Here is a 21,762-nt window from a genome sequence, read left to right on the forward strand (position 1 = left end):
CAAGCCGACGAGAAAATTAAACATGCGAAGATTAGAGATAATTATGACCGGCTATGTAAAAGAGTACTGAAATGCAAGATAACAAGAATATAAAATTGACCAAATGGTGTTCATTGATTGATTGATGGTCCTTTGCTCAACAATTCCAATACTTACAGCCGCCAACGATTAATGACAATTAAAAAAAAAGGAAATAATATTCTACGCGACTCTTAGAATTTAACATGTATTTTACAAATGGTTATCAAAAGACCTGTAGTCAACGATCAAGGCCTTATCACTCACCCTGTGTTGACAATTTCTTTTGTAACTCACAACTCCACTTCCTTACGGTTATAACAATCCGTGTTTCTCAGCCACTATGAACAGTGGCTTTGAGATTTACGACACCGCGATTTGACAATCGTGATAGCTTCATGATTGAATGGGTCATCATCATTGTAGCCGAGATTGTTTGTTTCATCACTTGAACATTTATCTTGTTCTTAATCCATCGATCTTCATTAACTGAACCAAGTCTCATTTACTACCGTTCATGGCTCAACACCTAGTACGATCATATCTCGTTCGGTCTCTCAGGGACTTAGGGCAATTTTTTGTGTCAACAGAAGGAATCCCACCAATAGTCATAAACAACAAGACTGCCATCAACAATGACGTAAATTAACTTGAGAGAGGGAAAGAGAGAAAGAGACATTATTTTTGTGCGAGGTTTAGATTTTCTTCTCATTGTAACCCGACTATGCTAACTCATAACAAAAACGTGGGTTAGATGTCAGTATATTTCATTGTCCAGTAAGGGCAAGAACATGATTATTAAAGCAAATCCAACTTTTCTCGAAAGAGCAATACATGTGAAATTTAGAAAGTTCAACGGCAGCACTTGCATCCACTAATTATAATTGAAGCGGCATCCCTGATTGCAGTTGCAGAAATATACAGATGATGAAGAAGACAACATCGTTTGGCAAGATTTACAACTGTTTTCTCCCATTGATCTGTTCTTTTCTCCCCTCCGGCCCCTTTAAATCCTACATTGTTTCTCCGACTTTCTGCACGAAATGTTTTGTTTATCAGCATTCGTTCTAACTAGGATCCCACATTACCATAGAACCGATTCATCAGAACGACAAACTCAACTAAGAGCAAAACGGATCATCTTATTTTTTTTCTCAAGCTATGAAATTAGTTCAACGAGCTTATTTTGTTTGTTTGTTTGTTTGCATGTTAAGTACTGGCCTTCAGATCATTTATATCCTTAAGCACCATCATGAAAATTCAAAACCAGATTCTTTACTAACATTTTCTCTTCTGTCACGGTAGGATTCTGATCGCCATAATTCTTCTTCTTTGTTCGGCCAACTTTCACGTCATGTTTCTTGAGAAATTGTGTCCTTCACCGCCATTCAAGACAGACCAGAAACTTTTGATGCAGATGAAGGGTTTTAACTATTGAAAAAGGTTCTACTTACGGTACGGTGGAACATCAAACGAGTATTTCCTCGAACGTTAAAAATCACAGTTGATATTCTGAAAATCTTCTCATGTATGCTTGTGGGGCGTTTTATTCGAAACGTATCCAAATATATCGCAAATCTCGGAAGGATTCATAGTCACCATTGATGTTCTAGAGTCATTATTTTCCCTTGTACGGAGTCATACGGACCACAAGCATACGAAGGGATCACGTGCAGAAAAGCAGTACACACGCCACTTGGTTCTCCCATGTCCGTATTCATACAAACCCCACTCATATGAAGGCGACACATGCATAAGTAATATCCAAGGGCCCGGCAAGATCCTATCACCCCGCCCAGTCCTAGATGCTCTGCATCGAAGGAGAGTCCGCTCCAACAATCCAACCATGCCTCCGTCGTCTCCGAACGCAGCTGAAAGTCATCATCGATCCAGGGGCTTCTGTTTGGAGGCACGTCGTGGACGCGCGGCTCCGGGACTTGTTCAGTTCCCTATAGGCTTCGACCCCCAAGGAAGAGAAGTTCTTGGAGATGTTCCGAGGGCGAGGCCTTATGACTTCAACTTTTACCAAATCTTGGGGTTTCTCGTTCTCCGGCTTCCCTTGGCAAGTCATCAATTTCCGTAGATGGGTGTTCCAATAGTTCTTCACGTCATTCGCAGTTCGACCCGGGAGTCTCCCAGCAATTAGGGACCACCTGCATCAATAATTTCGACTAAACGAAATGTTAAATTATGAGGAAAGATATCGAAAATAATTTCTATACGATACTCACTTGAGTGTCATAACTTTTTTTTCGATCACAAAATTATCGTAATTTCTCAAAAATGTTTATTTGAGTATTGAAACTTTCGACTGATCGTTTGCATGCCATAACTTCTAAAAAACATTCACCCAAATACCCAATCCAATATGGCATAACACTTATGATGAATATTTTTAGAAAATTATGACACTCAAGTGATCCATAAATAAACGAATCAATCCAAAGTAGTGATTTCTTTTTGTTTCCATAAGTGGTTTTTTTTTTTTTTTTGGTCGATAGATGATAATTTCATTACTAACCCGCTAAAGGGGTACCATAAGTAGGCATGTCTAAACATAAGATCAAACATAAAGAGAGAGGAGGATTAGCCGTCCAATTGCTAGGAAGTGAGTTGGTTCGGTGGGCCTTGGCAACCCAATCCGCGGCTTTGTTGGTGTCTTGTGGCTCATAGGTGATGGATACTCCATTTAGTTGGCCTAGAATTCCTCTGCAGTGTTACAATGGGCCGGCCCACCATGGTGGTTCTTCTAGGCCTGATAAGCTGTTTGTGAGAGATAAGTTATCTGATGAAATAACCACGTGCAGATCAGTTCCTTGAAGTTGCAAGTCCTCCCCTGTTCGTGCGAGTCTTCTGTTTCTCACCCAAAGTACCGCTTCTCTTAAGGCTAGGGCTTCGGCGACCCACACGGACGGAGCAAAAATCGGCTTCGCGAATCCATGGGTGAGAATTCCGGCGATGTTTCTGCAAACTCCCGCAATCGAACCCACCTTGGTCAACTCACACCAGGAGCAGTCGACGTTGATTTTCATCTCCTTTGCTGTAGGTGGTTTCCATTTCAGCTCTGGATTGTGGGTATTCGGTGAGTTTCGTCCATTTTTCTTCCCCGGTTTGTTCCATTTCAGGAAGAGATCTGCTGTAAGGCTCATTTCAGCTTTAACTTCCGTAGGGTTTGGTTGGCGTCCTTGGAAGATTGCTCTGTTTCGGCACTTCCAGATCTGCCAGAGTGCTCCCGCGAACAGGGCTTTTGAGTGTTGGTCGGCTCGTGAGGTTAGGTTTTCGACAATCCACTTGTCTATACGGGTGATTCGCTCTGGGGATGTGTCGGCATGGAGAGAAGGATCTGACCATATGTTCCTGGTCCAGGCGCAGAGAGTGAAGAGGTGCTCTGCTGATTCCGGGGCTTGTCTGCACACCTGACAGGTAGGGTCGTTTAGCATTTGCCTTCTATACAAATTTTCCTTCGTAGGAAGTGTATTGGTGCATAGATTCCAAAGGAAGAAACGAATTTTGGGAAATGTCTGAATGTGCCATATCTCGTGCCATAGCGCCTTGGGTATTTGGTAGGAAGATGATGGTATATTTGGATTGGTAGTGGCAGCCTTGTTATGTATTCTATTATAGCCGCTTTTCACAGTGTAGGTTCCAAAGACCTTGTTTGCAATCCATACTAGCTTGTCTGAAGAAGGTGTTATGCTGATAGGAATGGTTAGGATTTCTGTGGCAATCTCTTCCTCAAATAGGTTGTTCACTTTTTGGACATCACATTCACGTGCCTCTTGATCAATTAAATCGGCCACCACCCTTGGTTCATTTCGATTTGCAGGGCCATATAGTTTTCCGGATGGTAGCCAGGTATCCTGTCATATTCTTATGTGTTGCCCATCCCCCACAGCCCATCTAGAATCAGGCTCAATTGCTTCTCTTCCCATCAATAGACTTTGCCACCCCCACGAGGGTCGATAGCCTTTGTTTGCTGACCAGAAGTCTCCTCTAGGGAAATAAATGCTTTTGAGCACTTTGCACCATAATGCATCCGGTGTTTGAACAAATCTCCAAGCTTGCTTCCCCAGCATTGCTTTGTTAAAGGCCATTAAATCTTTAAAACCGAGGCCCCCACAATCTTTCCTTCTTTTCAGATCTTCCCACTTTTTCCAAAAGTATATACCTCTTCTAGCTGCATTATGTTTCCACCAAAAGGAAGCTATTCTCTGCTCAATAGTCCTGCAAATAGATGCTGGAATCTTGAATATAGACATAGCATATTGAGGTAGGGCTTGAATAACTGTCTTGATAAGAACATCCTTCCCTGCTTTTGAAATCAGCCTCTCTTTCCATCCTTCGAGTTTCCGTTCAACTTTAGTGAGGATCCATGCAAACATTTGCTTTTTGGTTTGACCCCATTCAGATGGAATACCCAAGTATTTTCCTGTTTTATCTATAAGTGGAACTCTCAATTCAGCTGCTAGGTTCTGCTTTAATCTCTGTGGGCAATCTCTTCCTGTGAACAGCCCTGATTTGTTTAGATTTATTGCTTGTCCCGACACATAGCAATACTGATTTAGCACATTAGCCACATTCTGAGCTTCTCCAATCGTTCCATTTAGGAAAAAAATTGCATCATCAGCAAAGAGAAGATGTGAGAGAGTTGGGCATGTGTGGTTCAAGCGGATACCCCTAATGCTTCCATCTGAAATTGCTTTTCCCATAAGGGTTGATAGGACATTGGCCATGATAATAAATAGGTAGGGGGAAAGAGGATCGCCTTGTCGAATACCTCGGGTAGGTCGAAAGATAGTAGAGGGTTCTCCATTAACCAGGATGCTAAAAGACACCGATGAGATGCAATACTTTATCCAGCCTACCCACTTAGCATTAAACCCCAATTTCAGCATATAATCACATAAAAAATCCCACTCGACCCTGTCATAAGCCTTCTGCATGTCGAGTTTTAGGATGGCCTGAAAATTTCGTCTTCTCCTTCTCACCCTAAGTTGATGTATCACCTCCTGGACTATGAAAATGTTTTCCTGTATCTGGCGGTTTTTTAAGAAGGCACTTTGCTCTACTGAGATAAGGTCTGGAAGCCATGGTTTCAGTCTATTTGCCAGCACCTTTGCTATGATCTTGTAATTAAAATTGCACAGACTTATAGGCCTAAATTGGGTGATCTCTTCTGGATTTGTGACTTTGGGGATAAGGGTAATATGCGTTCTATTAAGTGCGGGATCAAAAGTACCTTGCTCAAAGAAAGAATGAACCATGCTGTATATGTCTTCATGTATAATAGGCCAGTGATTCTGATAAAATACTCCATTAAGTCCGTCTGGGCCCGGTGCTTTTGTAGCTCCTAGCTGGAAAACTGCTGCTTTTACTTCATCTCGTGTAACTGTTTTGATCAGGTCAGCATTCATATCCTCATGCACCATTGCTGTACATTGATCTAATACCGGTTGGTAGTTCCTTTCTCCCACCGAACTAAAAAGGGATTGATAGAAATCACAAATATGTTGTTTGAGGGTAGAGAGGTCCCTGCACCAGGTCTGATCATTGATTCGTAGCATGGAGATTTTGTTACGTTGTCTCCTCTGCACTGTTGTAGCATGAAAAAACTTGGAATTTTGGTCTCCCCACTTCAACCATTGAATTCGCGACCTCATACACCAATACATCTCTTCTTGTCGCCATAGTTCTTCAATTTTCCTTGTAATGTGGTTGATTTCCTCTCTATTATGCTCCCTTGCAGAACTGTTCATCAAAGTTTGGAGCCTGCACCTGAGTGGATGAATCTGTTTTTGAGCATTCTGGAAGATCCTCCTACTCCATTTACTTAATTCAGCAGCCACCCGCCTTGTTTTGCCTGCCATAGTGAGTGTATCTATGTGACTTCCATTCCAAGCTTGCTTGACCACATTCTCACATTCTGGATGTTCTAGCCAGTATGTCTCGAAGCGAAAAGGTTTCTTCCTTCGCAACTCTGGTGGATTTAAGGATAAAAGGATAGGACTGTGGTCGGACCCTATTGCCAAGAAAGCAAAGGCCTCCGCATTAGGGTAAATAGTTCTCCATTCCATATTGCATATTGCTCTGTCTAGTCTCTTTTTTACTAGTTCATTACCTTCCCTTTTGTTTGACCAGGTGAAGGAGCAACCCTTACTTTCAATATCCATCAGCGAGCATGCGTCTAAGAAGCTTCGGAAAGCTGCCATTCTATAGCGGTCTACCTCTCGCCTTCCTATCTTCTCCCAATGGTAAAGCACTTCATTAAAGTCCCCTATGCACAACCATGGAAATGTGTTATTATAGTTGCTATCTTGCAAGGAGTTCCAAAGCCGTAATCTCTCTTGGAAATTAGTTGATGCGTGTAGAAAGGATATCCACATGGAGTAGCCACCAATTACATCTTGACATTTGACATGAATGGCCTCGTTTGAGCTGCTGTGCACGTCCACTTTCACTTCCTCATCCCACAGTAGGGCTAGACCTCCCGCAATACCAACTGGTTCGATAATCAGAGAGTGTGGGAGCTGAAGCCTTCTCTGCACTCTATTGATAACATATGATTTATTCTTGGTTTCCATGAGGAAAACCATGTTGGGCCTTTCCTGAGCCACTAGGGCTCTAAGATGCTGAACTGTCAAGGGTGTACCCAACCCCTGACAGTTCCAGCTTAGTAGTTTCATCTTTAATCGGGTGGCTTATTAGGGCCAGCCACCAAGGCCCATGCATTAGCCCCTTCCCATGACAACACTAGGGCATCTAGGAGTTGTTTTTCATCCATTGGGAGATCCGGTGAGGTCCTCTTCTCATACGGGCAGACTCGCTTCTGTTTTTTAACCACTGGAGCCTTATACATGGCCTTTCCTTTCTTTGCCTTCGTGTGTTCCTCATCAATTCCTGTAGAAGAGAGAAGTAGCAGGTTGTTTTGCTGTGGTCTTTTACTGCTGTTTGGTGATGTTTGGTCTGTCTTTGGGGTCTCAAATTGGTTCTCCTTCACAGTAGGATGGACCAAAACTATAGCTAAATCATTCGTTTCTATTGGCTCTGTTCTCAGGGGTGTATTAGTAGCCATGATTGGAGTTTCTGGCACAACCTCCTCATCCATGACAGAGAGTTCTATTTTCCCATAGAAGGTCTTCCAGTAGGGGCTAACATCTCGGACCTCTACCTTCAACCACGCCCCATAATGCCCCGGCTGATCTTGAGCTAAGCCGGTTTCCGCATAAGGTATTTCTGGGCAATAGTTAGCATAATGTCCGATGCGTCCACAAGAAAAACAGAAGTGTGGAAGCCTTTCATACTTGAATTCTATCCACCATTTTTTGTCCCCTACAGTTATAATGGTACCTGTTTTGAGGGGATTTGACAGATTCAGCAACACCTTTGTTTTACCAGTTTTCCGAGCTGTTTTGTTTCGTGCTTCTATTTTGATTTCTTCAACTTGCCCCAGTTTGGAAGCTAATTGCCGGATGGATTCTTCAGTTACCCTGGCTCGAGGAAGGCCTATAATGTGCACCCAGAATGCATAGTGCGAGAATTCATAGCAATGCTCAGGTACGTTCGGATCTCCTTCCTTAAGAACTAGCAGATTACTTGAGAAAGACCATGGCCCCGATTCTAATACCCTTTTTTTCTCTTCAATGGAGTTGAATAAGAAAGAGAAGAAACCTATTTCAATCTGCTCACATTTAACTGAGTCAACTTTCCAAGCTCTTGTCATAGTGTCCAGAAAAGCCGGAAAATTAACGTTTGGCTTGGAGTAAAGCTTGCCATAGAGAGTTCGTTCACTTTCTTGCCGTGCTTGCTCTGGGATGTCTGCCCCTAGATCTGTTATATCCTCTTCAGACCATAAATCACCCATTCTCCTACATAGTGCAACCATTCGTAGTTGGTTATCCTCCCCCCCTGCCATTTTCTACCAATTGTGCCTATCTTAATGGGTGTAACAAGTTAAAAATTCTGGAATGAAGGGAGCTCGATGGCTGGTTTGTGTCTGCATTGGGATTTTGCGGGTTTATGGGTGCCGGTAATAGAGGCAGAAGGGAGCCTATAGATGAATGCTTTTGGTTTGGTTTTTGGGACTTCTAGGTCTAAATAGGGTTTCGGTGCTTGTGTGTTGCAGGGAAACTCATCAAATGGACAGGATGCACAGAATCAAACTATAGGGCTACAGGGTCATGCACCTTACCAGCTGCTATCAACCAAAGAGTAACAGCATTTTCACCTTGAAGTTGCGACAAAGAAGATTTTGCTGAAAGCAGGAGGGGGTCTTCCTTAGACCTCCGTAGAAGTTGAACAAGAGGCCATTCGAATCGCCAACCCAGTCTCTATGGGTGGATGCAGCGAAGGTTGAGGGTTGGGGATGATTAATCTGGAGGAAACAGTCGAGGATCGTCCATGGGAGTGGAGTTTAGGGTTCAATCGAGTGGGTTTTTGGGGAAAAAGGGGGGTTTCTATCACGCTCGGGATAGAGAGAAACTCAACATTCGTTGAGAGCGTTTACTTTTCCAAGATTGAGTGCATTTCACATCCACTGGTGAGGGCCGAGTTTCTTGCCTATGGCCGGTGAAGGAGACTTTTCATAAGTGTTCAATCCTAACAAAATAGGAGTTTCCATCGTGGGAATGGCCAATTGATGTCAACAGTCAAGGAATGGGAATTTTCATAAGCTCTCTCCAATCTACGAACTGTTATAAATGAGTTGCGAACAAGTAGTTTCTTTCTCTTCTAATATATTTGAAGTATGCACCATTAACACCTTTATGTTAAATTCTATAAATTTCCGTCTATTCACCTATTATTACTTTTAAATGTGGAAAAATGGCCCTTCAGAGCCATAACTAATCAATAAGTTGGTGCGTGATTTTAATCCATATCAAATGCAACTATGCTAGTGAAGTTGATAAAATGACTAAGATTTAGGGTCTGTTGGGTAAACTAAAAATTTTAAGTGCTGAATTTTAAATGTTAATAATCTTTAATAATGGAAATGGAATTAATATTTGCTTGATGATAATTAAAAATTGACAGCTGAATATCATTAAGCTCTTACCAACATAGAAAAAGAGGACTGTTGTTAGGTTAAATCAATATATTAAGCAAGATTCCGATTTTCATAAATTGATTTTCTATTGATTGAATTTAAGTAATCACGTACTGAGCATGCGGCCCATTATGCTTTGCCTCCCTATCCAAAGATGTAGTTATTTTAATTGCTAGATGATAGTTTAATTCCTGCTCTCTCGTTCTTTTTTTGGCCCAAAGAATGAAATGCATGTTTGTGATCCAATTCAAGCTTCTGTTGTTCAGTCTACCTTTCTTTGGACTACATAAACAGAATCGACGTCAGACAAATAATCTCTCTGAGTTTCTTATACCCGTAACCATGATCGGGAGTGACAAGATGTAAGAACAATACATGAACAACCATGCAGTTAGTAAGCAATCCCTCCCCAAGTCGACGACGGCTAATGAGAACCATTACTGGCACTCAGTTAATGTTGTCCGAAGAAATAGGTAGGGGAGCTAGAGAGAGACTCTATCTTCACATGTGAGAAAGTGTCAAAGAATGTGCGATATGCACTAGGGGTCACAGTCATGTATATCGCTGGAAATGAAAACAGGAGGCTAGTGATTTCATATTACACACTCATCATTGAATGTCATAAAATGCCTCTAGATTGCATGAAGATATAGAACAAAAAAAAAAAAAAAAAAACACAAAGATTTGCTCTAAATTCTAAATTTGACTTCACTTGCAACCTAACCTGCATATCCTAAAATCTAGAACCAAACCGATTCCCACTGATTGGGTTCTCAGGTTTCTAGTTATACCATATAGTCATGATCACCCCTAATATATGCTAAACATTATCTAGACGGTTGGATTTGAAGGGTCGCGTTTCGCTGGTTAGATCAATAACCGAACGACATGAGCTGTAGTCGGCAACTTTCGTCTCTCTCATGCGTGTGGCCCATATCTACAGATGGTTATTCATTGAACATTTCCGAAATAGTGACTCTTGTATGGACTTTATCGGGGTTGTATGAGCCTGTCCTATCAAGCGGTTGTCATCGGAGACAAGTTGCACTTCAAATGGCTATGCCTATGCACGAGTAACGTTGTCCAAACATATGCCAAAGTTGGACACTTGTCCCTTTCCAAGAAAAGTGGTCATACAAAAAAATCAAAGGGAAAATTACTAAAAAGTTGTTAAATTTATTGTACCGATACTATTCAATTCTAAATTTTTTAATTGGGCCAATTTAATTCTAGACCTTCAATTTTTCCAATATTACCTTAAAACTTTTGATGAATTGCCAAACCTTTTGATGATTTATCAGTTTAGCCCAATCGGCCAAATTTACTAGGAAATCATTGACGTGACAGTTTAGTCATTGTTGATTGTCCTATGTAATACAACTGGTATTGATGTATATAACTTTTTTATTTTTCTTGAATTGTTTATTACTTTCTTCTTTTCTTTTTTCCCGACCCAAGGTTGGCGAGGACTAAAAATCGTCGCCTAATCTAGGCAAGGGCATTGCGGCCCTCACTGATCACAGGCGAAGGCCACAATGCTCTCGCCCAAATCAAGGTGAGGGCCATGACCCTCGCCCATTGGCCAGCAATGGAGTCATAGCCCTCGCTTGGATTTGGGCGAGTGTCGATATCCTCACTTGTGGCCGACAAGGATACTTAGGCCATGGGCGGGCCACAATGCCTTGTCTCAACTAGGTGAGGGTCGCCGACAATGATCGGTTGGCAACTAACCCGGTGTTAGGAAAATAAAGAAAAGAAGAAAAAATAATATATTATTTTTTTAAAAATTGTTGTCGCGACCTAAATTTCAAGTGCACCACCTACGGTTTAGGTTAATGGATTGTTAAGCCTAGACTTAACTCGGGCTCTCCCAAGCCCATACCAATTCGCGACTTAGGTTCAAGTTCTTAATATGCAAATGATTTTTATCATGGAGTCGCCACTAATCTTTTTGGGTGGGTCGATTAGAAACCCAAGTAAAGTAATGGGAGAATTACTTTACTCCTACGAACCAGAGTTTAAATGAGTTCGGGGACTTGATTACGCTAGATTTCTCTAACGCCCTTTCGGTACCTTTTCTTTTTTATTTGAAAAATATTTTGCAGGCAGCTTGAATTGATTTTTTATTTATCTTCCTAACATGTGAGGTGATCATGCGGGTGCGCAAACCACCAATTTAACACCCAATAAAGCGATGAATAAATTGCAGGACTTACTTTATAGCAACGAAAGCATCTGCAATGTTAAATCAGAATTCACATCAACATCCTAAATATGATTTTCTAACACGCATTTTTTGTATTTTTAATGAAAATCATGCAATACGCAATGCATCTAATCTAGCATGAAATGGCGTGACAATGTGTTTTAAACTACATGACATGAGTAAAATATTTTTTTTGTGTTTTCTTAATGAACATGCAATAATTAAATATGCAACTTAAAATGACATAATTATAATGACGGGCAATTTTTGATTATATGAACCTAATTCTACATGACGTGCACATGATATTTCTATTCCTAAAAATGCAATTTATCCTAAAACTTGAAACTAATTTATCTAAAGACAAATTTTTTTTTGTATTTTTTCATGATATGCGAAATTAAGAAGAATGCAAAAAATTACCTAGCTAAATTAAAATTCCATCCAATTTAAGCTTAGGATTAAGTCATGCTAAATCCTAATTTAAACTAAGACGTTATTTTAATCTATTCATTTCTAACCAAAGATACAAATTGATCTAAACTTAAAATGAGACATGCAATTCTATTCTAAAATGCATGATGATTTTTTATGAAAATTTGTAATTAAAAAAAATACTAGAGTGAAAATTAAAGGGACTAAAACATGCATTTTTGAAAAACCTATTATGCAACCTACAAAAAACTAGTATCCTAAATTAATTAATTTTTCTTGGGATTTTTCTGTTGTAAAAAATTTAAAATCAAAAATCCTATTCTAAATTGACACGTGCAATTCTTAAAAACTAATATCCTAAATGCATTTTTTTGGATTTTTTTGTTATTATTTTTAAACGAAATAGCTAAATATGCTAACCCTAGCCCTAATCTAACTTGCATTTTTTTTTTTTTGGATTAATTTCGAAATTAAAAATTGCCAAGTAATTAAACGTGAAACCTAAGTTAAAACTAGCAACCTAAATTGATCGATTTGATTTTCTTATTATTTTTTATATTCGAAATAAAATGCCTATTCTTAATATGCAAACCATAAAACATGAAATAAACCTAATTCTAACCTACATGAAATGCAAATGCAATTTTTTTTTTGAGATAAACAAAACAATAAAAAGGTACCAAATCCTCCATGGTTTTTTCGCTAATAAAATCAATAATTTGATCTTAAGCCTTAAAGACCAAAATATCAATTTTATTCCCAGCGATTAATTATTTCATCTAAAGCCTTATAGATGAAATAAAAAAAAATCATTATGCGGTTGCGGAATTAGGTGATACGTCGGGGATTTTCAAACATGCATCAAGAACTAATTCAAATAAAGAAACGACATAAAAATAAAAGTGAATAAAAAACTACCTAATTTATTTCTTCCAATCGGGACTTAGCAAACGGCGGTTCGGGAATCACGACGGGGTTCGGCGCGGCTTGAGGATGGGCCGTTATGGCGGCGGACAGCCAAGGGTGGTGAGTCGCCCTTCGGAGCTCCGGCGAAGGGTCCGGCGGTGGGCGGAGGAGGACACGGCAGCAGGGGCAACGTTCAGCGAGCTGCTGTGGCGCCGCTCGTTCGGAGGGGGGGACACCGATTTGGAGCTGCGGTCGTCGCGGTGGCGGTGGCTTGCTGATCGTCGCGCTTCTTGGACTTCGGGGGGCAGGCGGAGCGCGACGTCGGGGTAGCCGCAGCCTGGTTCGCAAGCTTGGCGGCGGCAAGAAGGGCGTCGGCGAGGAAGCTCGGAGCGGACGTGACCGGCGACCGGGAGCTCAGCGACCGGTCCCGGCGTCGCAGTGCACGCAGGTGGTGGGCGTCGGCACGGGTCGTGGTTGCGAAGCGATAGAGACCGGCGGCTCCGGAGCGTTGGCGAGCGCGGGAGCAGCGGAGGCTTCGTGGACGGCGGGCAGCGGAGCGACGAGCGGCGTCGGTCGCCGGACGGCGAGCGAACCACCGGCGAAGGCGGGGCGCGTTGGGCGTTGGGACGCGGGCGAAGGACGAGCGGCGGGGATGCGGAGCGGAGGCGGAGCGGCGGTGCTACAAGAGCGGCAAAGGCGGTGTCGGCTTCGCGGCTTTCAGGCGGGGAGAAGCGACACAAGCTCGCGGGCGAAGACGGTGGTGCGACGAACGGGGGCTCAAGCGCTACGAGGTCACGGGCGAGCCGAAGCAGCGGTACGGTCGCTCGGGCGTGCGGTGGCTCGGCCTGCAGTCTGGCGTCACGGAGTGCAGCGAGAGGTGGCGGAGGAGCGGTGGAGCGGCGAGACAGCGGCAAGCGGGCGGAGAAGGAGCGTGTCGGGTCACGGTGGGTTGGTGCGCACAGCGAGGCGGGGCGGCGTGCGGCGGAGGTGGAGCGCGGCGGTACGGAGCGGGCAGCGAGGGTCGACGGCGGAAGCCTTGCCAAGAAGAAGAACAAGATCTGTTCTTTCTTCCCCTTTTTCTTTTCTCTCGCCTCTCACGTCCACTCTCTCTTTTTTTCGGTGTACTTTTTCTGTTTCGTTCAGCTCTTGTACCGATTTCTTTTTTTCTTTTTTTTTTTTTGACAGACTCTCTATCTTTTAATCTCCTCCCCCGACTTCATCTTTCTTCTTTCTCTCTACGAGAGTCTCTCCCTTTTTTTCACAAAACCTCTCCCCTTCGTCTGTCTCTCTACGGACTCTCTCTTTTTAATAGCTCTCACAAAACCTCTCCAGTGGAATTTTTGTTCTCCTCCCCCTTAAGCCGAGGATCCTTGCTTATTTATAGACAACAAGTGAACGGGAGGCAGCCGCAACTTTTCCTTGCTTGTTCAAGTTTGGTTCTTCTTTTTCAAATATGGTGGCCACCTTTGACAATCCACCTATTTTATAATATTTTATGAGTTCATCTTGCTTCTTTGAAGCTCCTTACGTCCGGTGTGTGCATGCATGTGCATGCATTAATGAGCGTGAGACAATGGACGTGTAGGAACTTCTTTCTTCTCCAGCCAATTTGCTCTCTAGGAAGGAAAGTAATATAAAATGTCAGCCCATCTTTTTGCATGTCTGTAGAATTTTCACGTCCCCCACTCATGCGTGCATGTGCATGCATTAATGAGGGGAAGAAAATGCAGGTTCATGGATTCTTCTTTCTTCGCATGCTTGGGGTTTCTTATACGGCTACTTGTCCCTCCCTTCTATAGAATAGCCACAACTTTTGACTTTTCTTTGCTTGTTATTTGCTTCCTCCTTCAGCAAATTTCTCGTTGCTTCTCCCGACAACCCACACTTGAGAGAGAGCATATTATATAATATTATATCATGGGCTCATTTTGCTTCTCTAAGGATTCCGCACGTCCGCCGAATTTGTGCGTGCATGCGCATGCATTAATGAGGAGAGACAACGGACGTGCAATTCCTTCCTCTCTTCTCTTTTTTTTTTTTTTTTTTTTTTTGACTTTAGCTCTTTTGCGTGCTCGGACGTGGCAAGAAACCATCCCTTCGTGCATGTAAACGATTTGCGGGCCGTTGCGTCTTGTTGCGCTTTTAGTACTGATGCAAATGCGACAACGTGAAATGCAATTTTACTACTTTTTTTTTTTTTTTAGGGATTAAAGATTAATCCCTAAATTTTCATGCAATTAATTATTAAATGATTAATCAAAATTTAGGTGTTAACAGCTGCCCCTCTTTGAAGGTGAGCTCGCAGAGTTGCATTCAAAGATAACATGATACCTAAATTTTGATCATGAACATGCAATGGATGATACTTTGGCGGGACTCTTTTTTTTTTTTTTTTCTTTTTTTAATGCAATTTATATGATGCATGGAAATGCTAATGCCGTGATAAAAGGAACTTACCTGGAATAACTTACCTTCGAGGAGGGTAGAGTAACTCGAGATATTTGGTATCACATATCCAAGACCCGTACCATTCTACGGTCGCCTAGAATAGTAACATGACTTTACAAAGAGACTGCTTTCCCAGGACCCGTACCATTCTACGGTCGCCCAGTATGGCATTGCTTGGTTGTGTCTAGGACGCGTACTATTCTACGGTCGCCTAAACGGGGATTCATTTTTTGAGACATCCAGATCCAGACTGAGATGTCAAGAATTTGGGAACTTAACCAATAGACACTCAATGTTAGGTGAGATGAATATTGGATTAAGAGGATTCGAAATACCTAGATCCAGACTAAGGTATAACAAGAAAGATCGGAAAGCATTCATATCCAGAATGAAATGCTTAACGAAGGAGTTCGAGACATTCGAGATCCACTGAGATGTCAAGAATTTGGGAACTTAACCAAATAAACACTCAATGTTAGGTGAGATGAATATTGGATTAAGAGGTTTCGAAATACCTAGATCCAGACTAAGGTATAACGAAAAAGATCGGAAAGCATTCATATCCAAAATGAAATGCTTCACGAAGGGTTTCGAACATCAGATCCAGGTGAGATGTCAAGAATTTGGGAACTTAACCAAATAAACACTCAATGTTAGGTGAGATGAATATTGGATTAAGAGGTTTCGAAATACCTAGATCCAGACTAAGGTATAACGAAAAAGATCGGAAAGCATTCATATCCAAAATGAAATGCTTCACGAAGGGTTTCGAGACATCCGAGATCAGACGAGATGTCGAGAATTTGTGAACTTAACCAATAAACACTCAATGTTAGGTGAGATGAATATTGGATTAAGAGGGTTCGAAATACCTAGATCCAGACTAAGGTATAACGAAAAAGATCGAAAAACATTCACATCCAGAGTGAAATGTTTAATGAAGAGTTTGAGACATCCGGATCCGGATGAGATGTCAAGAATTTTGGGACTTAACCAATACACACTCAATGTTAGGTGAGATGAATATTGGATTAAGAAGATTCGGAATACCTAGATCCAGACTAAGGTATAACGAAAAAGATCGAAAAACATTCATCCAAAGTGAAATGTTTAACGAAGAGTTTTGAGACATATATCAAGAATTTGGGAATACCTAGGACAAACCTGGGATATTCGTGAGGGTCACTTACCTCTTGGTAGACAGAAATTTTGGAACATCGAGGATGTACTTCAAATATTCATGGAGGTTTCTCACCTCGAGGCTTCTAAAAGGAACATAAATGTCAGGAGCTCTTGGGTCTTCAAGGAAACATTACATCGGACATGATTAGAGCAAAAATGCATTCATTCACCAAAGAAGTAAGCAATTTAGCACACTCCAAAATCCACTTGAAGCTTTTATCCGTTCCATCAAGATTTATGCATGATGGTTTTGCCATATTTGTACCACCAAATTTCCACTGGGAGAATCATTGTTTAGGACAATTTTCACTTATGACATGGATTTTCAAGAATACCAAATGAGAGACTTTCAGTCGAAAGGACTTTCACTCACTCTCATTAAGAAGGCTATTTTGTCCCGACCATTAATGTGGGATCACAGGAATTACTCAATCTTACTTTCATCATGTCAATAAGGGTTCGAGTATTCTCGTAAACGGTACGACCTTGTCAATCTGAGAGGTCTTTATCGGGACTGTAATGTAGGCTCGGTCAATGGCTCAACAAAGAGGACTCTTCGAGTCAAGGCTAATGAAAGAACAATACCGCAATCATCTTCGGGTTTACAAGTCAAGGAACCTGCGACATGAGATAGAAATGGTCCTGCTCGCACTTCTTCGGAGTGATGCTTTTAAGCATGTGAATTCCTACGTTAATGTTGGTGCCTTAATCTGAAGAGACTTTGCAAGGGACGTAACGTAGGTTAAGTTCATGGGTTGAGAAGTGAATGGATCATTAGGCTCAAAATGTGTTTTGGGGGATGAGAATTGGTGATCATCTTGGCATTGTCACCGGTCTTCTTCTTCACGTTGGGATTTTCCTCATATGTACTATAAAAACTTGGCATTTGAGTTCTTTGAGTATCACTCCATTGGGAATACACCCTTTGCAATTGATAATCATTTATCTTGACTCTTTCTTTCATTTTCTATGGGCATTGGCCTTGCTTTTACCAGGCACACTGCTTTTTTATGCCCTTTTTGTTTCGTGTGTTTTTTTTAATAACCACGTAATGCTTTAACATTTGGGTTCTTGGGGAGTTTTCATTTCTTGTCAGCACTCGGGATTTTGTTGCTTGAACATTTGCCTTTTTCCTTGCCCCGGTGTGAGGGATGATCACCAATTGGGTTTAAATGAAACGAATTTACAGGCTCAAGGGGCTACGCAATGGATAAAGTGTGTTGGATAGAGAAAGAACTGCTCTTCATCATCCTAAGGCACTTAAATTACCGTATGAATTCAATGTAATAGCAATACCTGAAGATTGATGCAAGTGAAAGCAAGAATATTCCTATCAAATTCCTCACCTCATGATGTCGTCTTACCTCCGGCTTGCCCCAATGTGGGGTGGTTCTTGACAGGGGTAATTTTAAAAATTATTCACGTGTGTGGGCTCAAAAGGGTTTAAACAATGGATGATCACGTAGTGTTTGGGATAGAGAATGAACCGCCTCTCATCATTTCGATCATCGTACCTTTCACGAAAACTCTTTACCTTAGAAACATGGAATTTCCGACACTCATCTTACCAGTATATGAGCAAGGGACTGTGTATAGGATAAGGCTTGCCTTTCATCATCCTAACATGTCTCATTTAGCATGTTCAATTCATTCCACATCATTCATTAACTTGATCGATGGTGACAATCCTCGGTGGAATTGGTAATTAAACGGGTAAAACTATCACGCAAAATTCTCCTTTGAAAGGTCACAAGTACTTCATGAACTCATCGGCTTTGAACACAGAGTTTACAACTCAAAAAGAAAGAAAGGTTTGGTAAAAAAAAATTGTTTTGTTTTTGTTTTTGTTGTTTTTTTTTTTGGCGGCAAACTTGTTTTGCCATTTCCGGGATGAACCCTGGTCACTCTCGGACCTTTTCATTCCCGTGCCACCGAATCAAAGGCGCTGGTGGTGTCCTCAAAGGGCATTTCCTTTTATTTAATTGAGTGACACTAGGTCAGCACGTCGATATACCGAATCAAATGAATTCGATATTTGTATGGAACGGGGCCTACTTCTCATCTCATTCAATCCATTCCACACAATTCAATGAAGAAATGAGTACCTTCAATTCACAACAAATTCTTTCAAGGGTAATACTTTTCACAGCATCGGAGTTAACAGGATTAGAAAACTCACGACCATCCATTTACGTAAGGATTAAGGCATCTCGGGAGTACCCTCTTCACCATATACGGTCCAAGTTATAATTTGGAGCAAATTTGCCTCGGGATCGGGAAAAATCGGCAACACCTTTCTTAGAACTAGATCATTCACTTCGAAGTGTCTCGGCCGTACCTTCCGATTGAAAGACTTGGCTACTCTTTGTTGATACGTCTGACCATGGCAAAGAGCTTTTAACCTTTTCTCATCAATCAGATTCAACTGCTCGAACCTTTGTTGTGTCCATTCTGCCTCGGACAATTCCACTTGGGATAAGACTCTCAAAGAGGATTTCTACTTCCACGAGCAAGACCGCCTCCATGCCATAAACCAAGGAGAAAGGGGTTGCCCCGGTGGATGTTCGGATCGATGTCAATATGCCATTAGAGCAAGGGTAACTGTCATGCCAATCTCGATAATTCTTTTGTCTTAGCCAGGATCTTCTTGATGTTCTTATTAGCTGCCTCAACAGCTCCATTCATTTGTGGGCGGTAAGGGGATGAATTCAAATGCCTGATTTTGAACTCAGAACAACTCATCAACGAACTTGTTATTCAGGTTTGTCCCATTGTCGGTGACAATTGCTTGAGGACACCATAGGGCGATTATGTCACGCCTAATAAATTTCACCACGTTTCGAGCTGTGACATTAACATATGATGCGGCTTCAATCCACTTTGAAAAATAATCTATTGCCACCAATATGAATCGGTGCCCATTTGAAGCTTTGGGATTTATTGGGCCAATTACATCAATCCCCCACATTGAGAAAGGCCATGGCTCAGATAGCTGGTGCAACTCCGTTGGAGGAACATTTATTTTATCTCCATGAATTTGGCTTAGCGATGGCAACCGACATGCTGTATGCGGTCACTTTCCAGCGCAAGCCAATAGTAACCTAGTCTCATGATCTTCTTGGCTAACATGTGCCCATTCATGTGTGGGCCACAAACTCCTTCATGCACTTCTTGCATGATTTGGGTGTACGCTTCATCTACGCATCTCAATAAAAACTGAATCGTAAGATCTCTTGTATAAGTTCTTACCCTTTGACGAAGAACTTTGAGGCCATCTTCATTATGTACTTTCTATGGCTGTAGTGCTCCCTTGGGAAATTCCTGCTTTTGGATATAGTTCATGATGTCGCAATACCATGGCTTCTCATCAAGCTCTTTATTCACGGCCATGCAATAAGAAGGTTTGGCTAGAACCTCAATTTTCAAAGGCTCAACTTCTAAACCATCAGTAACTTGCAACATAGATGACAACGTTGCCAAGGCATCGCGGGCGATTATGGGATCTAGCCAAGTAGTCAAATGAAATTTCATCGAACTCCTTCACCAACTCTTGAGGTACTTATGATGTGGCGGTAATTTGGCATCCTGGTCTTCCATTTACCTACGGTCAGTATGATCGGTCGAATCTCCATATACTTTCAATTTGGTGAGTCCCATTTCAATTGCGGCACAAGTCCGAGAATACAAGCTTCGTATTCAGCAATATTGTTAGTGCATGGGAATATTAATTTGCGGCTCTTTTGGGAAGTGTTGTCCGTGCAGGGATATTAATCGCGGATGCAGAACCGGACAAGTTCACGGCTCCATCAAAGAACATAGACCATGCATCTTCACTTATGGCCAAAATACGATCATCAAAGGACAATCATCATCATTCAAGTTTCTAGGATTCTCAGCCAATATATCGGCAATTACTCGGCCTTTAACTGATTTTGTGGCATAGGCGTACGTCGAATTCCCGAAATCAAGACACATGCCATTTGGCTAGCTTACCCACCAAAGCTGGTTGGTTAAATAAATACTTGATGGGATTGTTCTCGATTACGAGAAATGTCAGTAATGCAAGGTGTCTTTGTCGCGAGTCTATGCAATACCCATACTAACGCGGCACAAGTTTTTTCAGCATCGAATATTTTAGCTCCGAGACGGTGAACTTTTTGCGAGGTAATAAATGGCTCGTTCCTTCGATCCACGGGACTTTTACGAGCTAACATCGCGCCGAGTGACTCACTATGGATTGTGAGTACAAAATCAAGAGATGCCCGATATTGGTGGGACAAAAGGCGGATTTGTCAAATATTGCTTCAGTTTGTTGAACGCCTCTTGACATTCATCATTCCACTCAACTGTACGTTTTTCCTCAAGAGTTTGAAGAATGGCTTAGCGGTCTCTGAGTTGAAATGAATCGTGCAATGTAATTCAGTCTCCCTAGGAGACTCAGGACCTCCTTCCTTTGTCGATGGAGGTTGCAGCTCACATATTGCCTTGGCTTTAGATGGGTCAATTTCGATCCCTTTGCTACTCACCATAAACCCAAAGTAATTTTCACTGATGCTGCCCCGAACACGCACTTGGCGGGATTTACGGAGTTTGAATTCACGAAGCCGATCAAATAACTTCTTAAAGGGTTTCAACATGACTTTTCCCAGTCGGGTTTTGCAATCATATACGTCGACATATACCTCGATTTCTTCATGCATCATGTCATGGAACAAAGTAACCATGGCTCATTTTGGTAAGTTGCTTTTTGCATTCTTTAGTCCGAAGGCATGACCTTATAATGAAGGTTTTCCCCCAAGGGTGATAAATGCTGTCTTCTCTTTATCTTCATCTTTCATTCTTATCGAGTTTGTAGCCAGAAAAACCATCCATGAGAGAATAATTCAAATCCAGCAGTACTATCACGAGAACATCGATATGTGGCAATGGGAAGTCGTCCTTTAGGCTGGCCTTATTCAAATCCGATAATCAACACACACTCGGACTCGACCGTCTTTCTTCATGACCCGGTACTATTTTGGCCACCCATTCGGGGTATTGCGAGACTTCGATGAATCCCACTTTGAGGAGTTTCATTACTTCCTCTTCTATCTTCTTTTCCCAGAGCTCGGTTTAGTCCTCAGAAGCACGCTTAGGCGCATATGGATTGGTGGGCAAACGGTGTTCCACAATTGCGGATCTAAGCTTGGCATATCGGCATACGTCCAGGCAAAGATATCTGATATTCTTTCAACAAGCGAGTCAGGTGCTCGGCCTCATCTTTGGGAAGATTTGCCCCAATCTTTATTTCTTTAGGATCCTCGTCATCACTCAAATTGATGGTGACGGTTTGCTGGTGAGAACTTTGGGTTTTCATGGTGCTCCCAACTTTGTTGTACTTCAATGGAGTCACCATTTGGATCATCGGGGTCATCATCGTCATCACACATGGCATTGGATTGGACCATTTCACCTCCTTGCCTGCCATAAGGCTGCTCTGAAACATAAAGTGGATAGTTCGAAAGACAAACGGGGCTAAACGGCA

At 41.9% G+C, this 21,762-nt stretch overlaps 1 protein-coding gene and 2 long non-coding RNA genes across 3 annotated transcripts in view; 2 read left to right on the top strand and 1 right to left on the bottom strand.

Annotated features, from left to right (window-relative positions):
* Nucleotides 1–1,819: 1,819 nt before the first annotated feature.
* LOC104423702 (transcription factor MYB114) overlaps nucleotides 1,820–21,762 on the bottom strand; it is a 39,625-nt gene continuing 19,682 nt past the window's right edge. The window contains 1 exon segment of the mRNA XM_039302870.1: nucleotides 1,820–2,171. Coding sequence (XP_039158804.1) covers nucleotides 1,820–2,171 — 352 coding nt within the window.
* Nucleotides 2,847–6,051, top strand: LOC104422139. The gene is made up of 4 exons (XR_005546910.1): nucleotides 2,847–3,100; nucleotides 3,188–3,441; nucleotides 5,765–5,886; nucleotides 5,955–6,051. It is a non-coding gene; the product is annotated as an uncharacterized LOC104422139 (long non-coding RNA).
* LOC108960090 lies at nucleotides 6,050–7,308 on the top strand. The gene is made up of 3 exons (XR_001987855.2): nucleotides 6,050–6,071; nucleotides 6,157–6,269; nucleotides 7,073–7,308. It is a non-coding gene; the product is annotated as an uncharacterized LOC108960090 (long non-coding RNA).

Source organism: Eucalyptus grandis, chromosome 10 (assembly GCF_016545825.1).
Source record: "Eucalyptus grandis isolate ANBG69807.140 chromosome 10, ASM1654582v1, whole genome shotgun sequence".
Taxonomy (NCBI): Eukaryota; Viridiplantae; Streptophyta; class Magnoliopsida; order Myrtales; family Myrtaceae; genus Eucalyptus; species Eucalyptus grandis.